Below are 21,286 nucleotides of genomic sequence, written 5' to 3'. Positions count from 1 at the left end.
GAAGGACTGTTGACGATCTCATTAACAACTGAGTTGTTCCTGTTTCTAGAGAAGCAGATGTTAAATACGACAACGGAAGTCTATTAGACTAACGCCGTAAATTTGACAAGGAATCACTCACAGAATGTCCTCCTTTTAAAACCTATTTATTTTGCTCAGGCATGTTACAATTACTCTGATATTATGCCGTGATAGTGTCCGACATTTTAGTACAAGTATGCGCACCGAAGTCATTTGAAATTACATTTCCATAAGCCCGTCAGCCCGACAGTATGGTCGTAGATGATCTACAAGGCGTTCCATGAAGTTAAGTTCTTACAGCATACCTTGAAAGTTAGAGCAGGGCACAATTCCTTAATTATGGGAGACGGTGACGGAGACTGGCGAAAGAACGCGACAAAAACATACGTAAAAAATTGGTAAAAAGGAATTAAATGGTTGTCACTGGCTAAAAATATGGTTATCGGACGTTTCGGCCACTACTGTTGCCTTCTTCAACAAAAGATGGAAAATGCAAATGTTAAACGGCGTCCTGCTAGAATATGTAAAAGATGTGTGATAACATGCCTGGCTACACACCGAACATTTTTAAAAACATACGTACCTATTTCAAAGTTTGCTGAACATGTCAAGGGGATAAAAACCGACCCGAGCTAATAAAGAAACCCACGCTTTTTGACCATCTCTCCCATCTTGTTGACATCTTGTTCCGCTTTGCTCCCACCTTCTCAAGCAAAGCTGCCTCAGTTACTATATTTGTAAAAGTAAGTTGCATTTGGGCCACATTGCCGTAGCTTATCATGATTATAAAACAATTGGGAGAATTGCTACCCCCCTAGGATGGGATGCTAGTAGATGGCCAAAGTAACCCCCGGCATTTTGGTTTAAGTTGCCCTGAGAGTCTGCCTTTCGCCGGTACCTAATTATACTTATGGTGTGTCTTAACAAAAACACACACGTACTTGGTCAGGGGTTTATACAACCACCCCGTTAACACAACCAGACTTTGTTCCCTCGTTATTGGTAGGGGTTCCAAGTTCCGTTTATACTCCTCGTCAACTGTGCCGGCTCGAATTTCTTTAGTTCACTGAAGATGACGCTTCTCTCTCTCCCAACCCCTCTCTATAATTTCGATCCCCTGAGAAACTGCTGTGAGGTCCGTGGATCAGTAAACAGTTACAGCAGACTCTGAATGAGAAAGACATGAACAAAAACACTTCTCTAGAAAAGTGATGTTCTTCTAGTTAATTTATTTCACATAATTCCCTTACAATTACAACATCCGGCGGTAGATATGAATTGTCAAACAAAGAAACGACGCAAACAACTTTACGCCCCCTATTGGGGAAGAGGATCAAGGCGCACCTCGATATAAGGTGAAGCGAGTTAACCCATCAGATAGTTCTTATTCGTCCACTGTGGCCTTGTGATATAGACGTTGCCGTCTTGGACCGGATGCAGACAAATGTCCGGTCAACCTGGTAACAACAAAAAATATAATTAAATATTATTTCAGCTACATTAATCAAAGCAGACAAGCTTGTAAGTGTCGTAGCTAAGCCGTCACTGAGTCGCCATCGCGCCAATATTCATTGCCTGAACAACAACGGTTTAGATCCAAAATATTTCGCAGCCGCTATAAACAAAATTCTACACGACAAATGACACTCATGTCAGCTCTCAAATTACAAAGTAAGCAGTTTTTATAGGTATAAGTGCCTGAGAAAATGCACATTCGTGTGATGCAGAAGAACACCTAAAGGCTCATGCTCTAATTGGCAAACAACGCGTGTCATTATCCAATCAGATTGCAAGAAAGCCTGTTATTGATATGGTTCTATAGATATGATTATCCACGCAATCAAGGTTAAGGTAGCAGAATTCATTTGAAAGATGATAAAGATGGCTAAGCTAAGAGCAACAAGTAGAAAGAATGGACTGTTGCGAGGTTAAAGCGAAAATGAGAATGTTTTATTTTTTGCGTGTTTCAACGTTGGAACAAGTAGGATGATGAACGATGCAGTTTAATGAAACCTGACAGTGAAGTGATCAAAGATGCAGACAATTCGAGCCGACAATAAAGAAAAATATGAATAAAAAAGGGGCTCTAATTAAGCGCCTACAATTTAAGATGACAGACTGTAATTCACGACAGGTTCTCCAAGAAAGGGATTCGATATTTTCCGTTCCTATTTTCTTTGATGTCACGATTCTTAAAAGACACCGCCAGATTGAGATTATCAGTATGAGACAAACTGACTGCAAGTATAGAAGGAGAAGCACAAATACAACCACTAAGATGGCAATTAATTTTGGATAAACCAAGCACATAATCCTCTGGCCACCTGCTTCAATAAACAATCAATACCTGCTGTGAGCGACCATTCTACATACAAAGCGAGGGCACGTTCAAATCGCCTGCTGAAAGGCACCTTGAAGACAGCCTTCACATTTGACTGCCAAATTCCTTATTGCGCAATACTAAGCCTCCGAAACGAGCCACATAACACCTTAACCAGTTAATGAAGGCAAATTAAAAATGCAAAGTGAAACTACCCAAGGAAAGCAATAACTCGAGGGTGAAAAAGATCTACAAAGGTGACGCTGCGCTACTTCGGCATTCTTCGTTGATGTTGCGCGAAATTTTCCTCTTTTGCCTCACCATGATTTCTTGCAACATGTGCATGACAGTAGATTTGAGATCTTTTGGAGGATAAAATCTACCAGAAGTTTCCTATTTCTTTTAATCTCTGGTCAATGTACCCAGAACAACGTATCACTTTATATTTCAGTAAATGTTACAAATGTTTAATTAGACAACAGGTACACATACCGCTCTTTTCGGATTCAACATTCTCTAATTTGTAGCCGCACTAATTCTCGACCATCTAGTGACGGTTTGAAATCTGTATGGATGAACTCCCTAACGTTTGCTGTAAAACGATTCTTTGAAACTCACTTTAGCTCTTAATACTCTCTTAGAAGATTGAAATATTTCAATATGCATACCTCGTACTGAAAATCGTCTGAATCATCTTGAAAATCAGTTTTTTTTTTTTTACGAAGAAAACCACCGCAATGGCCTCACGTTCAGAACATCGTCACCGTCACGTAAGTTATATTTTTACGCACAGGTTTGCAAAGCTCAGTAGCCCTGCTAGAGCAACCTTGTCTTCAAATATTGACCCAGGTTCGAGTACGGGAAAGGAAACACTTGTCTTTGTATCGTATGCGAAACAACAAAAACTTCTGGTTGAGAGCACCAGGAGCACGTTTTACTGATGTAAGAGATGATACTATGACCGCAACCGAACGTGTTTCCCGCATAAAATGAAAATAAACTCAACTAAAGTTTACGACCGCAAGAATTCACTAGAAACTTCTCTATTTGTTTCCGTCATTGTCGCCAATCTTGATCACTTCAACCAGTAAGCTTACTCCTGCTCAAGAAATTTCTTAATTATAAATACCCGACGTTATAACAATAATTTGCCTCGGGTCAGTTCTAGATTATTCCCCGTAACTGAATTCGTCTGATGTCGAGTGATTTTGAACGGAACGCTGAACTCTTCTAATATCTTGGTTGTGGTGGCTTGTTCATTTAATCGTGCATGTTTTAGTTTTGGAAGGACATAAAAACGTACATTTGTTTATTTTATTTATTCAGAGCCAATCGCAAAGAAAATGCAAAAGAAATTCCTTCACAGCCGTGAACAAATCAAAATTGAAAAAAGCAGATTCAAGCAAACCGCTGCCGTTTAAAACTGAGCTCCTCAATCAAACATTCCGATTTTGACTTTGTTACGCATCCGTCTCTAGGCCAGTTCTTTCAATAACCATTTAATATCAAAAATTCTAGCTTATAAAAGAACAAGTAAAAAATGAAACGGAGTCGGGAGGAAGGAACAGGTCAGAAATGAACCCGCGTCGAAACATCCTTTTATTTTTTCTTTACCAAAAAGCCTAAGTGTTATGGAGTGCTATATGACGAAAAGAATGAAGAGCTGACTCACGAGTGCTTAATAGCCAGACAACCGAAGAAACATTTGACAATTTTTTTCACATTAAATACCACATTACTCCTGAAATAGAATTCCCGACGCGTAATAAAATCGAGAGCATGACAGACTCGAGTAAGAGCACAACGGTATCTATTGAAATTTTTAACAAGGTTATTATGTTGAAAAAACCGCTTTTCAGGAACTACAGCTATATAATGGTGGGGCGACAATCACAGCGCGTAAGAAGCAACATGCTCGAGGCGCTGCTTATTCAAAACTCAAGCCGGCGGCAGTGTATTTTTGTTTTGCTCAGCGGTTAGCTGGAATTTCTTTCTTCTGCGTCGCCTACTGATAAACGGCCATTGTGTCGAGTTTGGATTGGAGTAATACAAAGGAACAAGAAAGTGTGTAATTTAATATCCGGTATTCTTTCTTCGACAAGACTTGTGCTGAGAGCATTCGGAAGTAGACGCGCAAAGAAGGTGAAAGAATCTCGCGTTCAACTTGACGAGGCAACAGCTGTCAAGAAACGTATTCATAATTCATATCGGTTAAATTAAAACAAGACAAGAGAGAGATGAATTAAAAGTAAGACATCCTAACGCAAACTCGGCAATTGATTTCAAACCCGACAAGGGTTTTTTTTTGGACGAAAAACTAGCGCGCGTCGACCAAAAGTCGGTTAATTCAACGAAGGCGCTAGACAGTCTTCAGGATTTTCAAAATAATTCGATTAAAACAACCAAGCCTTATCGTGTTGTGACGACATAAATATTGCAAAAGTTCGAGAGACGCTTCACTCTGTTAAGTCGAAGAAAACATTTCAGTGGATGCATTGAGAATTTTGAGGCTCAGATTTTTTTTCCCGTTATCCCAATGGTTTCAAGCTATCAGTGCCCAAATAAGACATTCCTATAAGTTCAGGTATTGCGAAAGTGGACGCTAGTGTGTAGTTACCGCCGCATCACCTGCCTTCCAAGTGTAATGAGGGCGAATTAAGAATCAAGCGACTTGTTGATGTTTTTTTAAGTTTGTGTGAGTAGCATACTCTTTAACGACCTACCCTACTCGAGCCTAAACTAACAAAGCTTGTAGAGATCTGGGATAAGTATCCAACAAAAGCCCTTAAATCGTTACACCGTAATTACTCGGAGAGTCTGCCCTGAAGAAAAAAAAAAGAAATCCCATCATCAGGTTGGCAATGAATCGATGAAACCCGCGGGTATTATGCTTGTAGTAATTGCTATTTTACGTCCACGAATTCGCAACGGTATTGCACAAAAGCCGACTTAGGATTACAAAAAAATTTCCACAGAACGAGACATGTAAACGATTCACGTAGGATTATTAAAAACCTCTGCGTTCAAACCGAAACAATTACCGATATAAATACACGTGACGGTAAGTTTATTCCTCTTTAACGCGAAGTACTTAAACAAAAGCAATTTATTTCGGAGGGGGTGACAGTGTGCCAAAAAAAAAAAAAAAAAAAACGAGAGGAAACGTGAGTGAATTTTCCTTGACATTCCGCCCACCTCGAGGAGTGCGGGATGTCATTTTACGGGAACATACAAGCAGAATTCACACGATTATAAAGCTTGTTAGGTCGCCTAAACGAACCAAAACAAAGCGTTTTGGTGGCTGCCGCTACGAACATTTGGTTGTTGGCAGAGATTTGGGCAGCAGTAGCAGGTGTAATGGGTGAGATTGCAGTGAGTGCGTTTTTTGTCATTTCACACCCAAACCAGTACCAGTCGAAATCACGTGACCCGCCAGTGTCGGTCTCATTTGATAGGCCACTTGATTATAGACTCGGCTTGTAATTAGCATACGGTGTCAAGGCAAGAAGGAAGCCCAAAAACCTGTATGATTGAATCGCTTCAAGGCGGTTAATTCCATGGCTGGAAACGAACTTTCGCGTTCGCTAGCGCGCGACGCCAGTCATCTATAGCCCGAGATCGCGGCTGAATGTGGCTTGAAAACAGCTCAAATCACGAAAAATGGCGGACAATCGAAGGCCGTCCTCGGTGCCTTCAGAGGACTTTTATAAAACGCGTATGGCCAACTCAAGTAATATTTCGCGCAAGTCTTCGATGCAAGCTGGTACCGAAACATCACAGATCGTCTGTGCGGACCGATCGCTCTTCATTTTCTCGAAGGAAAATTTTATTAGAAAAATATGCCGTACAATCGTCGAGAGTAAAGTATCCTTTGATGCGAGCGAAACGTCTTTGTACAAAATGTTCTCTCTGGTTTGGCGTTGTCTGTGAGTTTGTTGTCGTCTACCGCCGCAGTTGAGCGTGCGTGCTGAGGACCCTTGTCAGTGTGTAACGTTGTGAAGTCTTGGTTAAATTTTCCTGGTCAATTTGTGCTGTTTCAGTGGCGTGTTCCTGTGAGATTTTATTTTTTAGTTTTACTTATATGTGCGTTTGTGTTCGTATCATATATTCCTTAACTGAAGACAAGCCTTTTGAATATTTCATTTTATTGACCATCTTTGTCAATTGCATCCTACTCGCCGCAAATACTCCGCTGCCGAACAACGACAAGTCCGATCTGAACCAAAAACTAGTAAGTAGAAACTTGGAGATTTCTGAAACACAGAGCGACGCTGAACGCAGGATCGTTCTGCGGTCGTCCTTACTACACTTGCTTGGACGAAAGTGAATCACTCTCTCACACTTGTTATTGTTCCTGCTTTTTCCTAGGAAGATGCCGAAGTATATTTATTAGCAATATTCTGCCTAGAAGCCGTATTAAAAATTATAGCTCTTGGATTTGTACTACACGCCGACTCGTACCTTCGGAACGGATGGAACGTTTTGGATTTCGTGGTGGTTGTAACAGGGTAAGTATGTATACAGTATGCATGTGTGTGTATATTTATGCAGTATAATGCCTGCGCTCTTTATTCAACCATGTATGTCGTTGTAATTTTCACTCGTAAATTTCAATATTTAAACAAGCTTTCACTCCTTTACCAAAAATGTCGCAGGGCAAGTTTACGACATGTATCTGATTGTGAGTTCGTTAGGCCACAATCGATCTAGTTTCGCTAAACGAGTCAGCTTGAAATGTACACGGCGGGTTAACGGCAGCGAAACGCACGGAAATGTCTACCGCTTGACGACTAAGCATAGCATTGGGCAATTACACCAGCTATAAACATGACAACCAAACATGCTAAACCGAGCGATATTGAGTCTAGTTCACACTGCCCGAGTGTTTACGTCACTTTAGACTGTGCCAAAGCTGCGCCAGTTAACGAAACGCAAAACACGAGAACCTTAGTGAACGTGTATGCGAAACTCGCTCAACCGAAACACGGAGACAAAAGCAACACTAGTCACTAGTCACGCATATCCCGACTGTGAACTGCAGACGACCTCATGGCATGATTCTTGTAAAAAGTTGCTTTTATTCTTCTGAAAGCTGATTGTCCAAGTCAGGCAACTTGTAGAGGAGGAAATTGTATTTCCATTAGCCGATTATCGCTTCACCGTTCGCCCTGCCGGGTGACGAATTTCGTTATATCAATTCTTCACGCGATCCTAGATACTACTTCAAGCGCATCAACAATAAAACCGACACTTTCTTTAATTACCCAATTCGCTATGATTCTCAAACAGAGTATTTTCTTAGAGTCGGAGTTAGTCGGACATTCCCGCATTGCACACAATTCCTCCACGCCAAAACTCGCCGGTGTTCAATTATTTAACGTCGCTAGAGTAAATAGCCATGTTATATAAAAAGTCAAAACACAAGTGCTAGTACATGTATTACACCTAAAACTTGCTGTTTTCTCAAAATAGAAATCGATGGCTAAATCACGTCTACATAAGCGACCGAGTACGAGTATTGAGGAAACCCTCAATTAAACAGTAATATCAGTACAAAGTAAGCAGCTACTCCACACGATTAAAATAAAACTCGAAAAATAAGTGACGATGCAAGTTCGAGTTTAGTTATCCAGCTCTACGCAACAAAATGCATTACTCCGCTCGTCTGGCTACCAGCTGTAGCAATTCCCGCGAAAAACAGGTTCTTTTCCCGGCAATGTTCCTTTGCAGGTACCGCGGCTTAATATGCCTTGCATAACACAACTCCGCGCCTACGCACAAAAAAACTGAGTCATAAGAAAATAATTCCGCCAAATAAAATTTCTCACGTGGTATCTATGGTAACAAGCGTGTTGTAGAAGACTAGAGAAGTGAAAAAAGGGTTTAAGTACAAACAACCCGCTAGTTTTGAAACTTTCTCGAAGTAAATAAAACATTTTCGAAAGCTGCATTAAAACAACGCTCAACATTATCACTTCCACGATAGATACTTTCGAAGGAAACGAACTTTGGTCGTTGCAATTTTTATTTGTCGTTTAAGCAGGCAATCGAGCGTGAAATGTTAATTGAAATTTACTTTATAAGCCAAAAGGCAAAGTTATATGGCCGGTCCTGCGACCAAATACTTCAAGTTCCGCAGTTCCCTCGCTTTAAAACCAATTGTTGACAGAATGGGTGATAAATTATTAAGGGCGGCGCGGCGCTCGCCAGGCACAGTTTTTGCACTACACCTGTCAAAATCTCCTAGGGAAACCAAAAAAACTGCCATTTTATTGCTAAACGAAGAATTTCTGTCGCAATTCACCGCAAACAACTTAAACCAAGTGCGAATACTGATTTATTATTGACAAGAAGACAGTTCTAAAGCAGCCTGTTTCTGTATATTTACATTACAAAACTATTTTATGTAAATCTGTCACATCTTCATACTAAGACCCATGACAAAGACACTGGCTTTTTCTCGTTTGAATATAAATGCTTAGAACTGAGGTTAAGGAAAATAGGATAAACAAACAGTAATTGTTAGTTTTTCGTACAAAGGAAAATGCTAACAAGGTCGAGGATGTAATTGTTTCACTGAATAATGATGGTGAACACATCAAGGTGGTTTAACTTTCATGCCATCGTTTGAGTAATTGACAGGTTTTGCAAAATCGTTTCACAGCAAAGACTTTCAGAATCATCAAAGAAATCCATATTAGAGGGTTTATATTTACTTGAACATTTCTCAGTTTGTTGAACTTATGAACTATTGCCTTAATTCGTTGAAGTAAAATAAGCTTATCGTGCAATTCTTTAAAATATTCTCAGCCTGATTGAAAGTGCAGTTTTGATATCTTTCTAAAGGTGAAGAACGGCTTTCAACAGGAATGAAGCATTGATTAATCAACCTTACAATCAATCTGTATTGTACGTTCTAGTGGAAAATGTCAGTTGAAGTTGCAATTATAGAGTTATTGACATTTATGTTTACATAAATGGATGTATGTTAATGCAAATTTGTAGTTTGAGTTCTGCTTACACTTTGTTCATTTCTGCTTAGTTGGAAACTTAACTTCACGGCATAATTGGAAAAATTAGAATCTATGTTCTTTTAGAAGTCGAATCAAGATGTCTTGATAAAGTAGGAACAACGCTAGCTAACACAGTTTACTAGATCCTTACGAGCAGAATATTTTCACTGCTGTTTCAGTATATATAATTATTAAAAGCAAGCAAACCAGAGGCTATTTTTCGAGTGCAAGTTGTCATGGTGACACACAGTTAAGTTGGCAATGCACACTGCTATAATTATTGTAGGAATAAACAACACTTAAATGAACATAATTAAATGCCTTGTACATTTAGTCGCTTAAAATGTAACTTAGTGTTTTCTTTGAAAATTATACTAATTATTATCATGATATTGCATCGTTCTTTGTGGCAAATATGTAACAAAAAAAAAAGAAAAGGCATACAGCAAAGAATTGGCCTTTTTCCTAATCATTTATACTGGAAAAGAATGGATGACCACAGCAAAAATGCTAATCAATAGTTTCTGGATTGAAGACAAGTATTATTACTTACACATCCCACACCGTCAAAATTGGCAATTCAAGTGATTTTTTCCTCATCACTGAAAGTTGCTCAATAAAGAGGAAACGTAATCATATTGTTCACATGACTTTAGCCAAAGAAAAGCACAGAAAATGACACCAAACTATAGCAGATAACCAGCATGCAAGGACAGTCGTGTCTGCTAGCCTGGGGCAAGTGAATTTTGCAGTCAGGATAGTGGAGTCCATCCTTCACTTGTCTAATGGGCTAAAAAAAGTTTTCAAACAGAATTCAAATTGCAGATTGAAGTCCTGTAAGAGATGAAATTGTTTGGAGCTAGTGAAAATGACTTTCAAGCTAGTACATCATGGTTACAACTTGCCCGAAGGGCCAGCCTAAACATTGGTTTTCTTTGCAACCGCCACCCTGGTAACACAATCATAACAAATCACAAGTTAAATTTTTTTTATTCTGAGGTTGACTACTGTATGCAAATTCAGTACAAATGAGCAAAAAACTCATACGATGTGTGACACTGCAGATAAATTAGATATAAGGCTCAAAAGGCTCTTAAAAGTGTCAAACATTCTCTGGTCATCTAAATGTTTCGGGCTTAGCCCTTCTTCCACCTCCTGAAGAAGGGCTACTGGTAAGCCCGAAACGTTTAGATTACCAGAGAATATTTGACACTTTTAAGAGCCTTTTAAGCCTTATATCTAATTTACTGTATGCAAATATTATGCATATTATCACTGATCTGTTAAATGCCAGTCAATGTCAGCACATGAATGGAGCAAAGCCAAACTAAAATTATTTGATTGTAGCTATAGAGAACATATCCAAAGTTACAGACATTAACTACGTAATAATCAATTTTCATGTACGTAACAAGTATGCATAGTCATGTGACATTCCTATAAAAGGGACAACTTGACACCCTTTCAAATCTAAAACTTAATTCATTTCACATTTCCTCTCTTTGCTATTTCAAAGCCAGTCAAGAACAAAGGCCCCAATGCGAATGATATGGTCTAGAATTGCTATTTCCCAAAAAGAATCAAGAATCAATGTAGTTTACACTTAAAAGGTTTCAACCACCTTACAAATATGTAGGCTATAGCCAGGATTTGAAACATGGGCATCCAAAATGTGCCGTAGAAATATGCTGAAGATGAAAAATGTGCTGCATATGAAAATAAAACAATTTTCTTTAAGTGGCCATCCACAGGATTCCTACATGCCTGTCTGGCTAAAAGCCCGCAAATATGTGTAAAAGGCTACTATTAAGAGCTATACAAACAAAACAGAAAAAAACAACCGCATGTACATACATTGCTGTACAGTAACTAACCACAAATACATATTATCGCATTTTTGTATGACCGAGAAGTAAACAAAAAGAAATAATTTTCCATTTCTGTATACTATGAAAGGCTCCTAACCAAAATGTTTTTTGTGTCAGTTAAATATTTAATGATAGTCACTAATAAACAGTGGACAAAATTTTTACATTTTTAATTTTCTAAATTCATTTTTTATTTTTGGTAATGGTCCTTTTTTGTGAAAAAAAAGGAACCATTTTTTGTAAAAAAAATAAAAGGCAAATTAGCACTCCCTTTTTGATGACACCAATTTTCAAGCACACTAGTAGGCATCTTGAGTTATTTATTCAGTGGGGCCCTGTTAATTCAGTCACCAATGGCCACAAAATTCTGGCCATATTAAAGGGCGGGGGTGCGGGGGGCATATCAAAAGGTTCTTTAAATAAGAAAATGACTGACTGAGTTTTTGTGTAGGCCAGAATAAAATGGCCAAAATAACAAGGTGACCGTATTAATGGGGTGGTGGTAAGGCAGAGTTCCACTGTATCATGACATCAATTTGTTTAAAAGTTAATTTCCTTTACTTACAAAGTTGTGTTAGGTAGATTCCAGGTGTGTATTAGAAAGAGATTTTAAACTTCCCAGTACTTGTTCAACTGAAATGGTCATTAAAATAATTGGTACAAATGTAGATAATTTTACTACAGCACATACCTTTTAAATGTGAGGAAATCACAGGTTCAGGGGCTGTGACAGTTTTGTGGACCTAAGAAGAATATAAATACTGCACTTTATTATATGGCAAGCTGGTCCTAGATGAAAAGGAGAATTTTGATTGTTTCCCTGGGTGGTCCAAATTTTGCAATGTGGATCCAGGATTCTCCATCTAACGTTGTTGAGTTCTAAGTTCATGTTAACCTACACTTAATGTAACTGTTCCTTTCAAAATAATCTAATCGTGACTTGTTGTTTGGTTATCACGCGAATTACTAATTAAAACAAACAATGCCCCAAGTTGGCGTTAATGGGGGAGCACTGCCTTGCGTTAGGTAAGCCTGTGCGACTTCCGGAGATTGCGTGAAACAAGAACCTCACTTATCTCCCCAGCACTACGAGCTGACTGCAAGACAGCACGTGCTGGATCGGACAAGAGTATTGGTAGCGGGCGATATTCATAGGCAACGTAGCCAAGACGCTTGGGGGAAGTCGCTGCGCAGACTTAACCGCACCACACAGGAGTGACCCAAGTTTATTAGAATAAGAAATAGCAAACCAACCTCTTCTCCAAAGGGAGGGAGGGAGGGAAAATTTTTAACAATAGTATAGCAAGTGCTAACTGCGCTGTACAACAGAACACCAAAGTGAACTCTGAACAGTTTGTTTGAGCTTTTATAGCTAGACGCTTGTCTGCTGGGAAGGCCAGTAGAAAGAGCTGTACTACCGGACAGCTTAGCATTACACGTGTATACTCTTAGCCATGAATAGTGCTTTAATATTTTTGGCCAATGCTATCGATCGTTATAATATGCTAGAGGTAACAAAGCCATAATGTTTGAGCTAGAATACAATGTATCTCAGAGTCTGCTTGGCCTTGGGAGCTTGCCTACACAATAGCTTAATTGAAAACAACACCGCCATGAAAGGCTTACTGATTACGAGCGTCACGTTCCATTAACTATATTTTACTGACGTGACAGTAAAATTGCATTTAATGTAACTGTTCCTTTCAAAATAATCTAATCGTGACTTGTTGTTTGGTTATCACGCGAATTACTAATTAAAACAAACAATGCCCCAAGTTGGCGTTAATGGGGGAGCACTGCCTTGCGTTAGGTAAGCCTGTGTGACTTCCGGAGATTGCGTGAAACAAGAACCTCACTTATCTCCCCAGCACTACGAGCTGACTGCAAGACAGCACGTGCTGGATCGGACAAGAGTATTGGTAGCGGGCGATATTCATAGGCAACGTAGCCAAGACGCTTGGGGGAAGTCGCTGCGCAGACTTAACCGCCACCAATGCATGCGAGGCAATGCATCCCCCCAAGCAAATACGAAAAACAAAACAAAAGAGTTAGATCGGTGAGAAATCCCCCGAAACATTAGCCATCCTGGGGGCGACCGACTCTAATGTAGATTGAGGAGTTCTAATATAAAGCTGGTAGCAATCCGAGGACCAGCGACCTAGAACTTTAATAAGCCAGTCCGGCAAGCCAGCGGCGGCTGCGACTGACGCCGCACCTATGCGAAAGCTATGGCCTTTAAGACACTGATAAGGGAGGCCGGCAACTCTAGAACTGTCCTTAAGGAGGTTCGACACCACACCCCGGGTAAGATAGCGACCTGACTGGAAGTAAAACAATGGCCCCTGTTTTGGCCTAGCTAGGAGAAAGTACTTTTGCATGGCCGCAACCGCGCAAAGGGGTGACGAGGTACCGGCTATGGTGAGGAACTGCCCTTGCCTAGATATGTCAGTTTTTGACGACTTGAGATGTACCGTCATACGCTGCGGGCTTGCCAGGTTGGGATGAAATGCTATGCAATCAGTACAAAGATCAAAGTGTTGGTTAAATTGACGAACCCCTGCGTATGTAAACTCGCTGCAACGGAGAAAGGCGAAAAACGCCAAATTAAAAGCGGCCCATATCATAGAAAAATCTCGCGGACTAAGCCATGACCGCAAGACTGGACAAATAGCTAAAAGCACCCGAGGAGTTACTGGTTGGCGACGGATGCGCTGGTCTCCCTGGTAGCGAAGAATGCCACGCAGGACTTTCTGGAGAAGGAGCTTACCCTTAAGGGGGTCGTTAAACCCTGCCGTAATGTGAAGATTACGAACGGCCGCTAGGTAGAGTTTAATAGTGCTATGACGCACTGTTCTAGCTAGATAGGATGCAAAATAAACCAGTGTCCCTTCGGAGGCAGGTAATACGTCCCCGTCTGGGCCTAGGAGGCGATTCATCAGGCAAAATTCTAGGAAGCGCTTTTCCCCACAGCTGTAAGCTCGATTTGTGTTCTTGGCAAGACCCCAGGTGGCATATGTTAGGACTTCCTCCCTCAAAGGGTCATTAGTGAAGGCGGGATGATACAAGGACTCTGGTCGGCGTTGGGAGCGAGGGCCCGGAAGCGCTGCATCTGAAAGCGGGAGAGTGCATCAGCGATCTCATTTGAAACCCCAGGGACATGGCGAGCCCGGACTACAAAGTTGTGCTGCATAGAAAGGAGCACGAGCCGCCTGACCAAGTCCATGATGCATGGTACTTTGGAATGCCCAGAATTTATAATAGACACGACCGATATATTGTCACACCAGAATTGAAGGCGTTTCCCGGCAAGAGAGGGGTGCCACATGGCGCAAGCGACAACGATGGGAAAGAGTTCTTGCCATTCGATACTTATTCCCCGTTTTTGGTTCAAAAGCATGTGGGGAGGCCAGCGACCCTGAAACCACCTTCCCTGGAAATAGCCACCGAAGCCTATAGAGCCCGCGGCATCGGTGTAGAGCTCTAGATTCTGAACTGGGGTATGGGAAGACTCTAGAAAAAAGGAACGCCCGTTCCAGTTTAAGAGAAAAACTTTCCACATTTCCAGATCCTTAAAGAACTCCTTATTAAGCCGTATGTGGTGAAAGCGGCTTGGGACCCCCCTGGTCAAATTAATTGCCCGCTGAAGGAAGGTTCTCCCGGGCACCACCACCTTGCATGCAAACTGAAGAGTCCCAATGAGGGATTGTAACTCGACCAGGCGTACTGAGCGACGTATTTTGAAAGAATTCAACAGTTCATTAATCCTGGAGAGTTTATCCTGTGGTAAGCGGGCCTCCATGCGGATGCTGTCTAAAACAATTCCCATGAACTCAATCTCCTGAGAGGGGCCTATTGTCTTGGACGCTACGACAGGGGCCTTGAGGGACATGAACACCCGTAGCAGAGTGCTAAAGCTAGATAAACATGCCAATTTAGACCGTTCGGCAATGAAGAAGTCGTCCAGGATGTGAATAACATGCTGGAGGCCATAGTTACTTTTAAGGATCCATTCAAGCCCGTCCGACAGCTGATTGAAAAGGAACGGGGCGCTTCGAAGCCCAAAGGGTAAGTACATGTCTACATAGTATTGGGATTGCCAGTGGATACCCAGCAAGCTCCAGTCCTCCGGATGAATTGGTATCAGGCGGAAGGCTGATTTAAGATCAGTCTTGGCCATGAAGGCTCCCCTTCCCAGGGACTGGAGAATATGGATGGCATCGTCGACCCGGACATAACTAAGGGAATAGGGGTCCTTTGGAATGTAATCGTTAATGCTATCGCCCTGGGGGTAGGAGAGGTGGTAGATAGTGCGCCAGTCAGTTGAATGTTTTTTGGGAACCACGCCCACCGGGTGACACTGAAACTTGGGCAGGGGCGGGGAGTGGTAGGGACCCGCTACCCTCCCAAGAGCTACTTCCTTTTGCAGATTCAAGGAAACTACATCCGGGTGCTGTACTGCCGAAATAAGGTTAGGGGAGACCCGGTCTGAACGCGGCCCGGAGTAACCAATGCGAGCGCCCTCCTTAAGCGTACTTAGCAAATTAAAAACAAAATTACGATCAGGATGATTAGTTAACTCTAATTCTAAGCGAGAAATGACAATAGGGGAGGATACTAGTGGCTTCTGCTGGCTCCGTTGCTGCTCTACTTTACTTCTTGCTACGCTCGCTGGGCTTCGTGGTCTTGCTAGTGGGGCTGGACTGTTGCCTGGTGCAGTCTGGGGCGATGTGGTCACTGGAGTAGCAGCGGCGACACACGTGCGGGTAGCTGCAGTTGCGGCGCCGGCAACCGGAGGACTTGTTGAAGTCGAAGCACACGGTTTGGGAACGACGCGGTTTTCTGTTGAGTTCAGCAGAAGGACAGACATCCTCAGCGTGATAAGGGCTGGAGCAAACGTTGCAGTGGGGCTTAGCCAGGCCCGCGAAAGTCACCGTCCAGAGTTCGAGGTCGACCTTATCCCAGCTTAGGGATAAGTCGTACGCCGCACGGCGACGGAATTGCTGGTCGTACGATAGCCAGGCCAAGCCCTTAAATTTGGCAACCGCTCTGCTAATAATTTGCTGATATTTAATCAGCTCAAGTGCCCTACGCGGGTAGGCGGTGACGAGGACGATCATATACACCATGAACGCGTCGAGCCACTTTTGAAACGTATCGACAACTGGTTTTTTCCTTCTAACCATGGTGACAGGGGAACCCATAGGGCCTGGGGACGGGTCGTCCAAGCGGAGCTGGATTTCAGGGGTCTGGGATTGATATTGATTGTCTGGCAAAAGCAAGGCAAAGTCAATGTACTCACCCCTGAGTATCTTGTCCTCCAAGCTTTTATCTACTGGCCTCGAGAGACCCAGAGGAGAAGCCATGCCAGGAGTGAATGGGCTTGGAGTTGTTGCAGGGGGTGTACGGAACGCGGAGAATGCAGAGTGTACCGATTGTGTCACGATCGCTTCGATCGCTGAACGCTGGACGGGACTGAAGCCGGTGTCCTGTTGGGAACTTGGTACAATTGGGATGTCCGGCTCGGGATCGGACTCCAACATCTCCTCGATCGAGGACAAGGAGGCTCTGTCCGACAGGGCGCTGTCTTCCTGCTCGTGCTCGAGGCTTGATGGCACATTTCGCCTGCGTAGAAGGTTTACAGCTTCGTCAGATGGTTGCGACTCGATGGCGGTCCTTTTCGCTGAGCGCCCACGCCGAGCTTTGGGCTGAGACAGATGTTTTTGTGGCTTTCGCCGTGGTGCAGCCGCGTTACCCTGCGTAGCCCGCTTGAGACGGCTAAGTAGGTGTCCTTTAGAGCCCGTGATTGGAAGATTGAGGGCTTGTAAACGGAGTTTGAGGACTTCGCTGGAAAGCTTTGAGAGATCCTCTCCCGGGTTTGTGTTCAAAGCACGGCGTGAGCGGTGAGCCATGAAAAACAAATTTTTAACAATAGTATAGCAAGTGCTAACTGCGCTGTACAACAGAACACCAAAGTGAACTCTGAACAGTTTGTTTGAGCTTTTATAGCTAGACGCTTGTCTGCTGGGAAGGCCAGTAGAAAGAGCTGTACTACCGGACAGCTTAGCATTACACGTGTATACTCTTAGCCATGAATAGTGCTTTAATATTTTTGGCCAATGCTATCGATCGTTATAATATGTTAGAGGTAACAAAGCCATAATGTTTGAGCTAGAATACAATGTATCTCAGAGTCTGCTTGGCCTTGGGAGCTTGCCTACACAATAGCTTAATTGAAAACAACACCGCCATGAAAGGCTTACTGATTACGAGCGTCACGTTCCATTAACTATATTTTACTGACGTGACAGTAAAATTGCATTTGTATGGGCTCTTCCTTGGTGTTTAAGACACAGATGATGTAAAACAATAGAGAACAAAAGGACAAAAGAGTGAGGAAAACAATGAAAACAATGGGCTTGCAGGGCAGTGTTCTATTGTGATGTGTACTGTGTCTGCTACACCGAGCAGGAACCCTTACATGTTCGAATAAAGACTCTGTTCTTAAATACCATCTGGGTTCCACAACCTGTTTGCCTATCTGGAAATATGTCAAATTTTGATTTTTGTTAGGAGACACTCCTTGTCTTTATTGGAAATCTGTGATTCTGAATGGTTCTCATAATAACTTTCTATCAACTGATTTTGCTCCAATGAAGGACTAATGCTTGGCAATATGTCAACTTTTCCCAAATTTGCTACAGCAGTCACTTTACATTTATCACCTTCAAGTTGATAATCAGCAAGTATCACTGATGCTACAATTATCAGTTGAGCAAGGTACGACTGAGTTTTGGTGACAAAGTTTTAGACTTAAAATTATGGTGTTGCCTCAGGCAACTTTCCTCATTTCCAGTTGTGGTAACAATTTATCATTGCCTGCAATTTCATGCTCTTTGCTGCCAATGACATCAAAGGCTGACAAGTTGCCTCTGAATACAGAGCCAGCTGCCCATGACCACAACACCAGTTTAACATTAAAAACTGGCCACCAAACTTTTTTGGTAAGCCTTACTCAACTGATAATCATAGTAGAACATGATCAAACAAGTGATGCTATTAAAAGGGAAAATAAACATTCTTGATTTTTGGATTAAAAATACATTAAATTGCTGGTTTTTGACTGCAATCCATTAGAGTGTCTACTAATTAAACAACTTCATAGTAATCACCCTTATTTCCTATGAGCCCTGCAGTCAATAATGCACAACCAGGTTGACTATTTACTCTCAGAAAACTTGTTCTTCTGGTCTCTTGTGGTGTCATGCTTATGACTGAGAATGTAGCATATCTTAGGGCTAGGGAATTGCAATAAGTACTCAAAACATTTTGTGATCAAATTGCAGCCTTCTGAGCTTGCCACAACTCAACGTCTTCAATGCTGGAAGTTTGAAAGCTCTAAGAGCTGCAAGAGTGCTCAGGCCATTAAAGTTAGTGTCAGGCATTCCAAGTAAGTCAAAACTTGCTCTGGCTACTGTTACTGTACATATGATCAAGTTTACCAACATGGTAGGCAAACTTATTGAGGGCAAAGTTAGTGACAGACGGACCAACCAACTGACTGACAGACAGACAGACAGACCAACCAACTGACCAACAGACAGACAGACAGACAACCAGCCTTTATTTAAGCATGACAAATGGCCTTCGTAGGAGCAACATACCCTTGGTTCCATATTGTGAAAGAACTAGAACAATTGCTGCTCACACTTAATGGGTCTCGGGTGTTAAAGCACAACCCAGTAATAATGTAAGTGCAATGTAAAATAATAATAATAATAATAATAAAGTATTTATATAGCGCCAATCCACTATTTGTCCATGGCGCTTTACATTAAATAAAAAAATATATATTTAAAGAGCTAAAAAAAGGGGAGTGGAAAAAATAATAATAAAAAATAATCTAAAAATTAAAAGAGTTAAAAAGCTTGTTTAAAAAGATATGTTTTTAAATGCCGTTTAAAAATGTCAATCGAACTACTGGATCTTAGTTCAAGTGGGATCGAGTTCCATAGTCTCGGTGCCGCCACAGCAAATGCTCTCTCTCCGTATGTTTTCAGTCTAGCTTTCGGGGTCGCCAGAAGGTGTTGAGAGGACGATCTTAATTTCCGTTGAGAGGTGTTGTACTTAAGTAATTCACTGATGTAGTAAGACGCTGTTCCATTGAGAGCTTTGTGGACCAGTAGGAGAATTTTAAAAATTATACGGTAGCAAACAGGTAACCAGTGGAGCTGGGATCGACTTGGGATCGAAGCTGTACTAAATCTGAACAAGGTTTGCACAAATGTTTCTGTAATTTCCTACATGGAGCGATGTCACTTTTGTATGGAACGTTACTTTTCGAAATTTTTTCTGTGGAGCGAAACTTGTCTCGTCTCGTGGAGCGAACTCACTTGGAGCGATGTACATGTAGTGACCGTACAATTCATTTGTTAGGTGCCCCGATGGTTACATGTCAAACAGCTCATAAAATGCAAATTTCTTGAACGGCCAGCAGCGGATTCTTTTCCCTGTCCACCAAATGCTCTTGAAACACATTTTTCGGTCGTACGCAATAAAACGAGGGTATGAAATGTCAATCGCCACGAAGGGCGGTAAAAATATTGGCCTTCAGTTTACCTATTGTTTGTGTTTACAACCGTGACGTGAAATTTTACGGCGTTTGTAATCACAAAGGTAATGAAGTGAAGGTAAACTACTATATCAAGAAGTTTATCAATTCTTTGAAGTACAAAGGACATTGTGTCCATCAAATTGTTAGCCTCATTTGATCGATTCTGGGGATTGAATACACCGAAATGAGCAACATGGATTACTCACCGATCATTCACGATGGCTCATGCCGCGGGCTCTTGTCGCTTTTTCCCAACCTTCGACATACTTTTTCCAATTTCGGTGAAGAAATTCGGTCCACAGTTTGGGTTGGCAGTTCGAGGAAGAATAAACAAGGCCAAACAAGTTAAATAATGAAATTCCTTAGGTCCTTCGCACGCATCCACCGTAAAGGAATGAGACACTGAGACACCCTGGAGCTAGTCCGAGACCACGTTAAAATTTGAACAGCGGAGATTCCCAATAGACTTCAAAATGGCGGCAAAAATGGCGGTCACCGAAAATGGCGGAGAGATGGATTTCGGCTGGAAAGAATTTGTTGGAATTTGTCAGTTATTGACCTTTGAAATAGAAAAACGTTGCCGAACGTCAGTGATAACAATACCGTTAGTTTGTTCTATCGATTCCCATTTTCTTGTTCCACACTTCACCGATGACTCTTCCAGAATTTGGTGTTTGACTCGTTGTGCGAGGTCAGTTACGGTCCTTATCCGCCTCCTTATAATCCTTTAATAGACTGAAGTCTTATTTTACTAAATAGGTATTGGTTGAGTTAGCTCATGGTATAAATGTTTAATGGCACATTTGACGTGGATGCAAGCGGCTTGGCAGATTTGTTTACTGATTAAAAAAAAAACTCAATGATCATTTTTAACCCAAAACTCTAAGGTGTGCGTTAAGTGTCAACAGGTGAAAGCTTACTACCATATCTGAAAAATAAGTATAGTGATTAAAGTTTACTGTACCAGAAAGGGCTTTGCAAGGAGCCCATGACAAGGCGCCCCCATCTCCCATACTAACTGTTGGAGTCAACCCTTTCCCGTATCTTTCTATTTTTAGAATTTGACCTCCCGTTTTTTTTTCGCGGCCAGCCTATGAAATGCCCAATCAGAACACACTTATCCATCCAGCCTCAAAGCAGGCTTTTTCGGCTGCAAATTATACGTGAAGGGTGCACTAAATGTTGAGGAAAACAGACAAAGGGCACAGGAATACTGTGATATCAAATCACTGACCTAACATGCCTGATTCTTGTCCTAATTTGCCAAATCGTACCCCTTTGGTAAACTTTAGAGACATATGAGGTATGTTTGATTCAAAATGGATTTCACCAAAATGCAGGCCATGGTTCAACCAATCTCCCCTGGTATTATGATATTTATACCTAATCGTACTTTTTGTTACGCCTTGGCCGCACATCAGTCGAGCCATGGCTCGTATTTTTGGTGAGAAAT

The 21,286-nt window shown here is 41.7% G+C and overlaps 2 protein-coding genes and 1 long non-coding RNA gene across 7 annotated transcripts in view; 1 reads left to right on the top strand and 2 right to left on the bottom strand.

Moving 5' to 3' along the window:
- Positions 1-1,402: 1,402 nt before the first annotated feature.
- Positions 1,403-20,159, bottom strand: LOC145494022 (uncharacterized). Its single transcript, XR_014050219.1, has 3 exons — positions 20,040-20,159; positions 11,914-11,965; positions 1,403-1,478 (listed from the first exon to the last, which is right to left on the bottom strand). It is a non-coding gene; the product is annotated as an uncharacterized LOC145494022 (long non-coding RNA).
- Positions 3,057-21,286, top strand: part of LOC145493896 (voltage-dependent calcium channel type A subunit alpha-1-like) — a 53,089-nt gene continuing 34,859 nt past the window's right edge. For 4 of the 5 annotated variants that reach the window (XM_081473402.1, XM_081473385.1, XM_081473394.1 and 1 more), the window contains exons 1-4: positions 3,057-6,205; positions 6,468-6,572; positions 6,710-6,849; positions 18,566-18,669. In XM_081473402.1, coding sequence (XP_081329528.1) covers positions 6,002-6,205; positions 6,468-6,572; positions 6,710-6,849; positions 18,566-18,669 — 553 coding nt within the window. In that variant the 5' untranslated portion in view covers positions 3,057-6,001. Of the gene's footprint in view, positions 6,206-6,467; positions 6,573-6,709; positions 6,850-18,565; positions 18,670-18,807; positions 20,525-21,286 lie in introns of those variants that run through there. The other variant, XM_081473408.1, reaches the window with a different exon arrangement.
- On the bottom strand, positions 13,197-16,091 carry LOC145494016 (uncharacterized). Its single transcript, XM_081473486.1, has 2 exons — positions 14,474-16,091; positions 13,197-14,336 (listed from the first exon to the last, which is right to left on the bottom strand). Exons 1-2 carry the CDS (start codon positions 16,087-16,089, stop codon positions 13,271-13,273), a joined length of 2,682 nt encoding a protein of 893 aa, XP_081329612.1. The 5' UTR covers positions 16,090-16,091; the 3' UTR covers positions 13,197-13,270.

Source organism: Orbicella franksi, chromosome 1 (assembly GCF_964199315.1).
Source record: "Orbicella franksi chromosome 1, jaOrbFran1.1, whole genome shotgun sequence".
NCBI classification, from domain to species: Eukaryota; Metazoa; Cnidaria; class Anthozoa; order Scleractinia; family Merulinidae; genus Orbicella; species Orbicella franksi.
The sequence above is the reverse complement of the archived record's forward strand: the minus strand, read 5'-3'. Positions and strand labels throughout refer to the sequence as shown.

Bases quoted from the DNA above. Each gene is read 5' to 3' on its own strand.
- LOC145494016 (XM_081473486.1), bottom strand. From the start codon at position 16,089: ATGTCTGTCCTTCTGCTGAACTCAACAGAAAACCGCGTCGTTCCCAAA. The intron at 14,337-14,473 runs TTCTGGGCATTC...CACTCTCCCGCT, and splicing joins TCGGTCGTGTCTATTATAAA to TTCAGATGCAGCGCTTCCGG.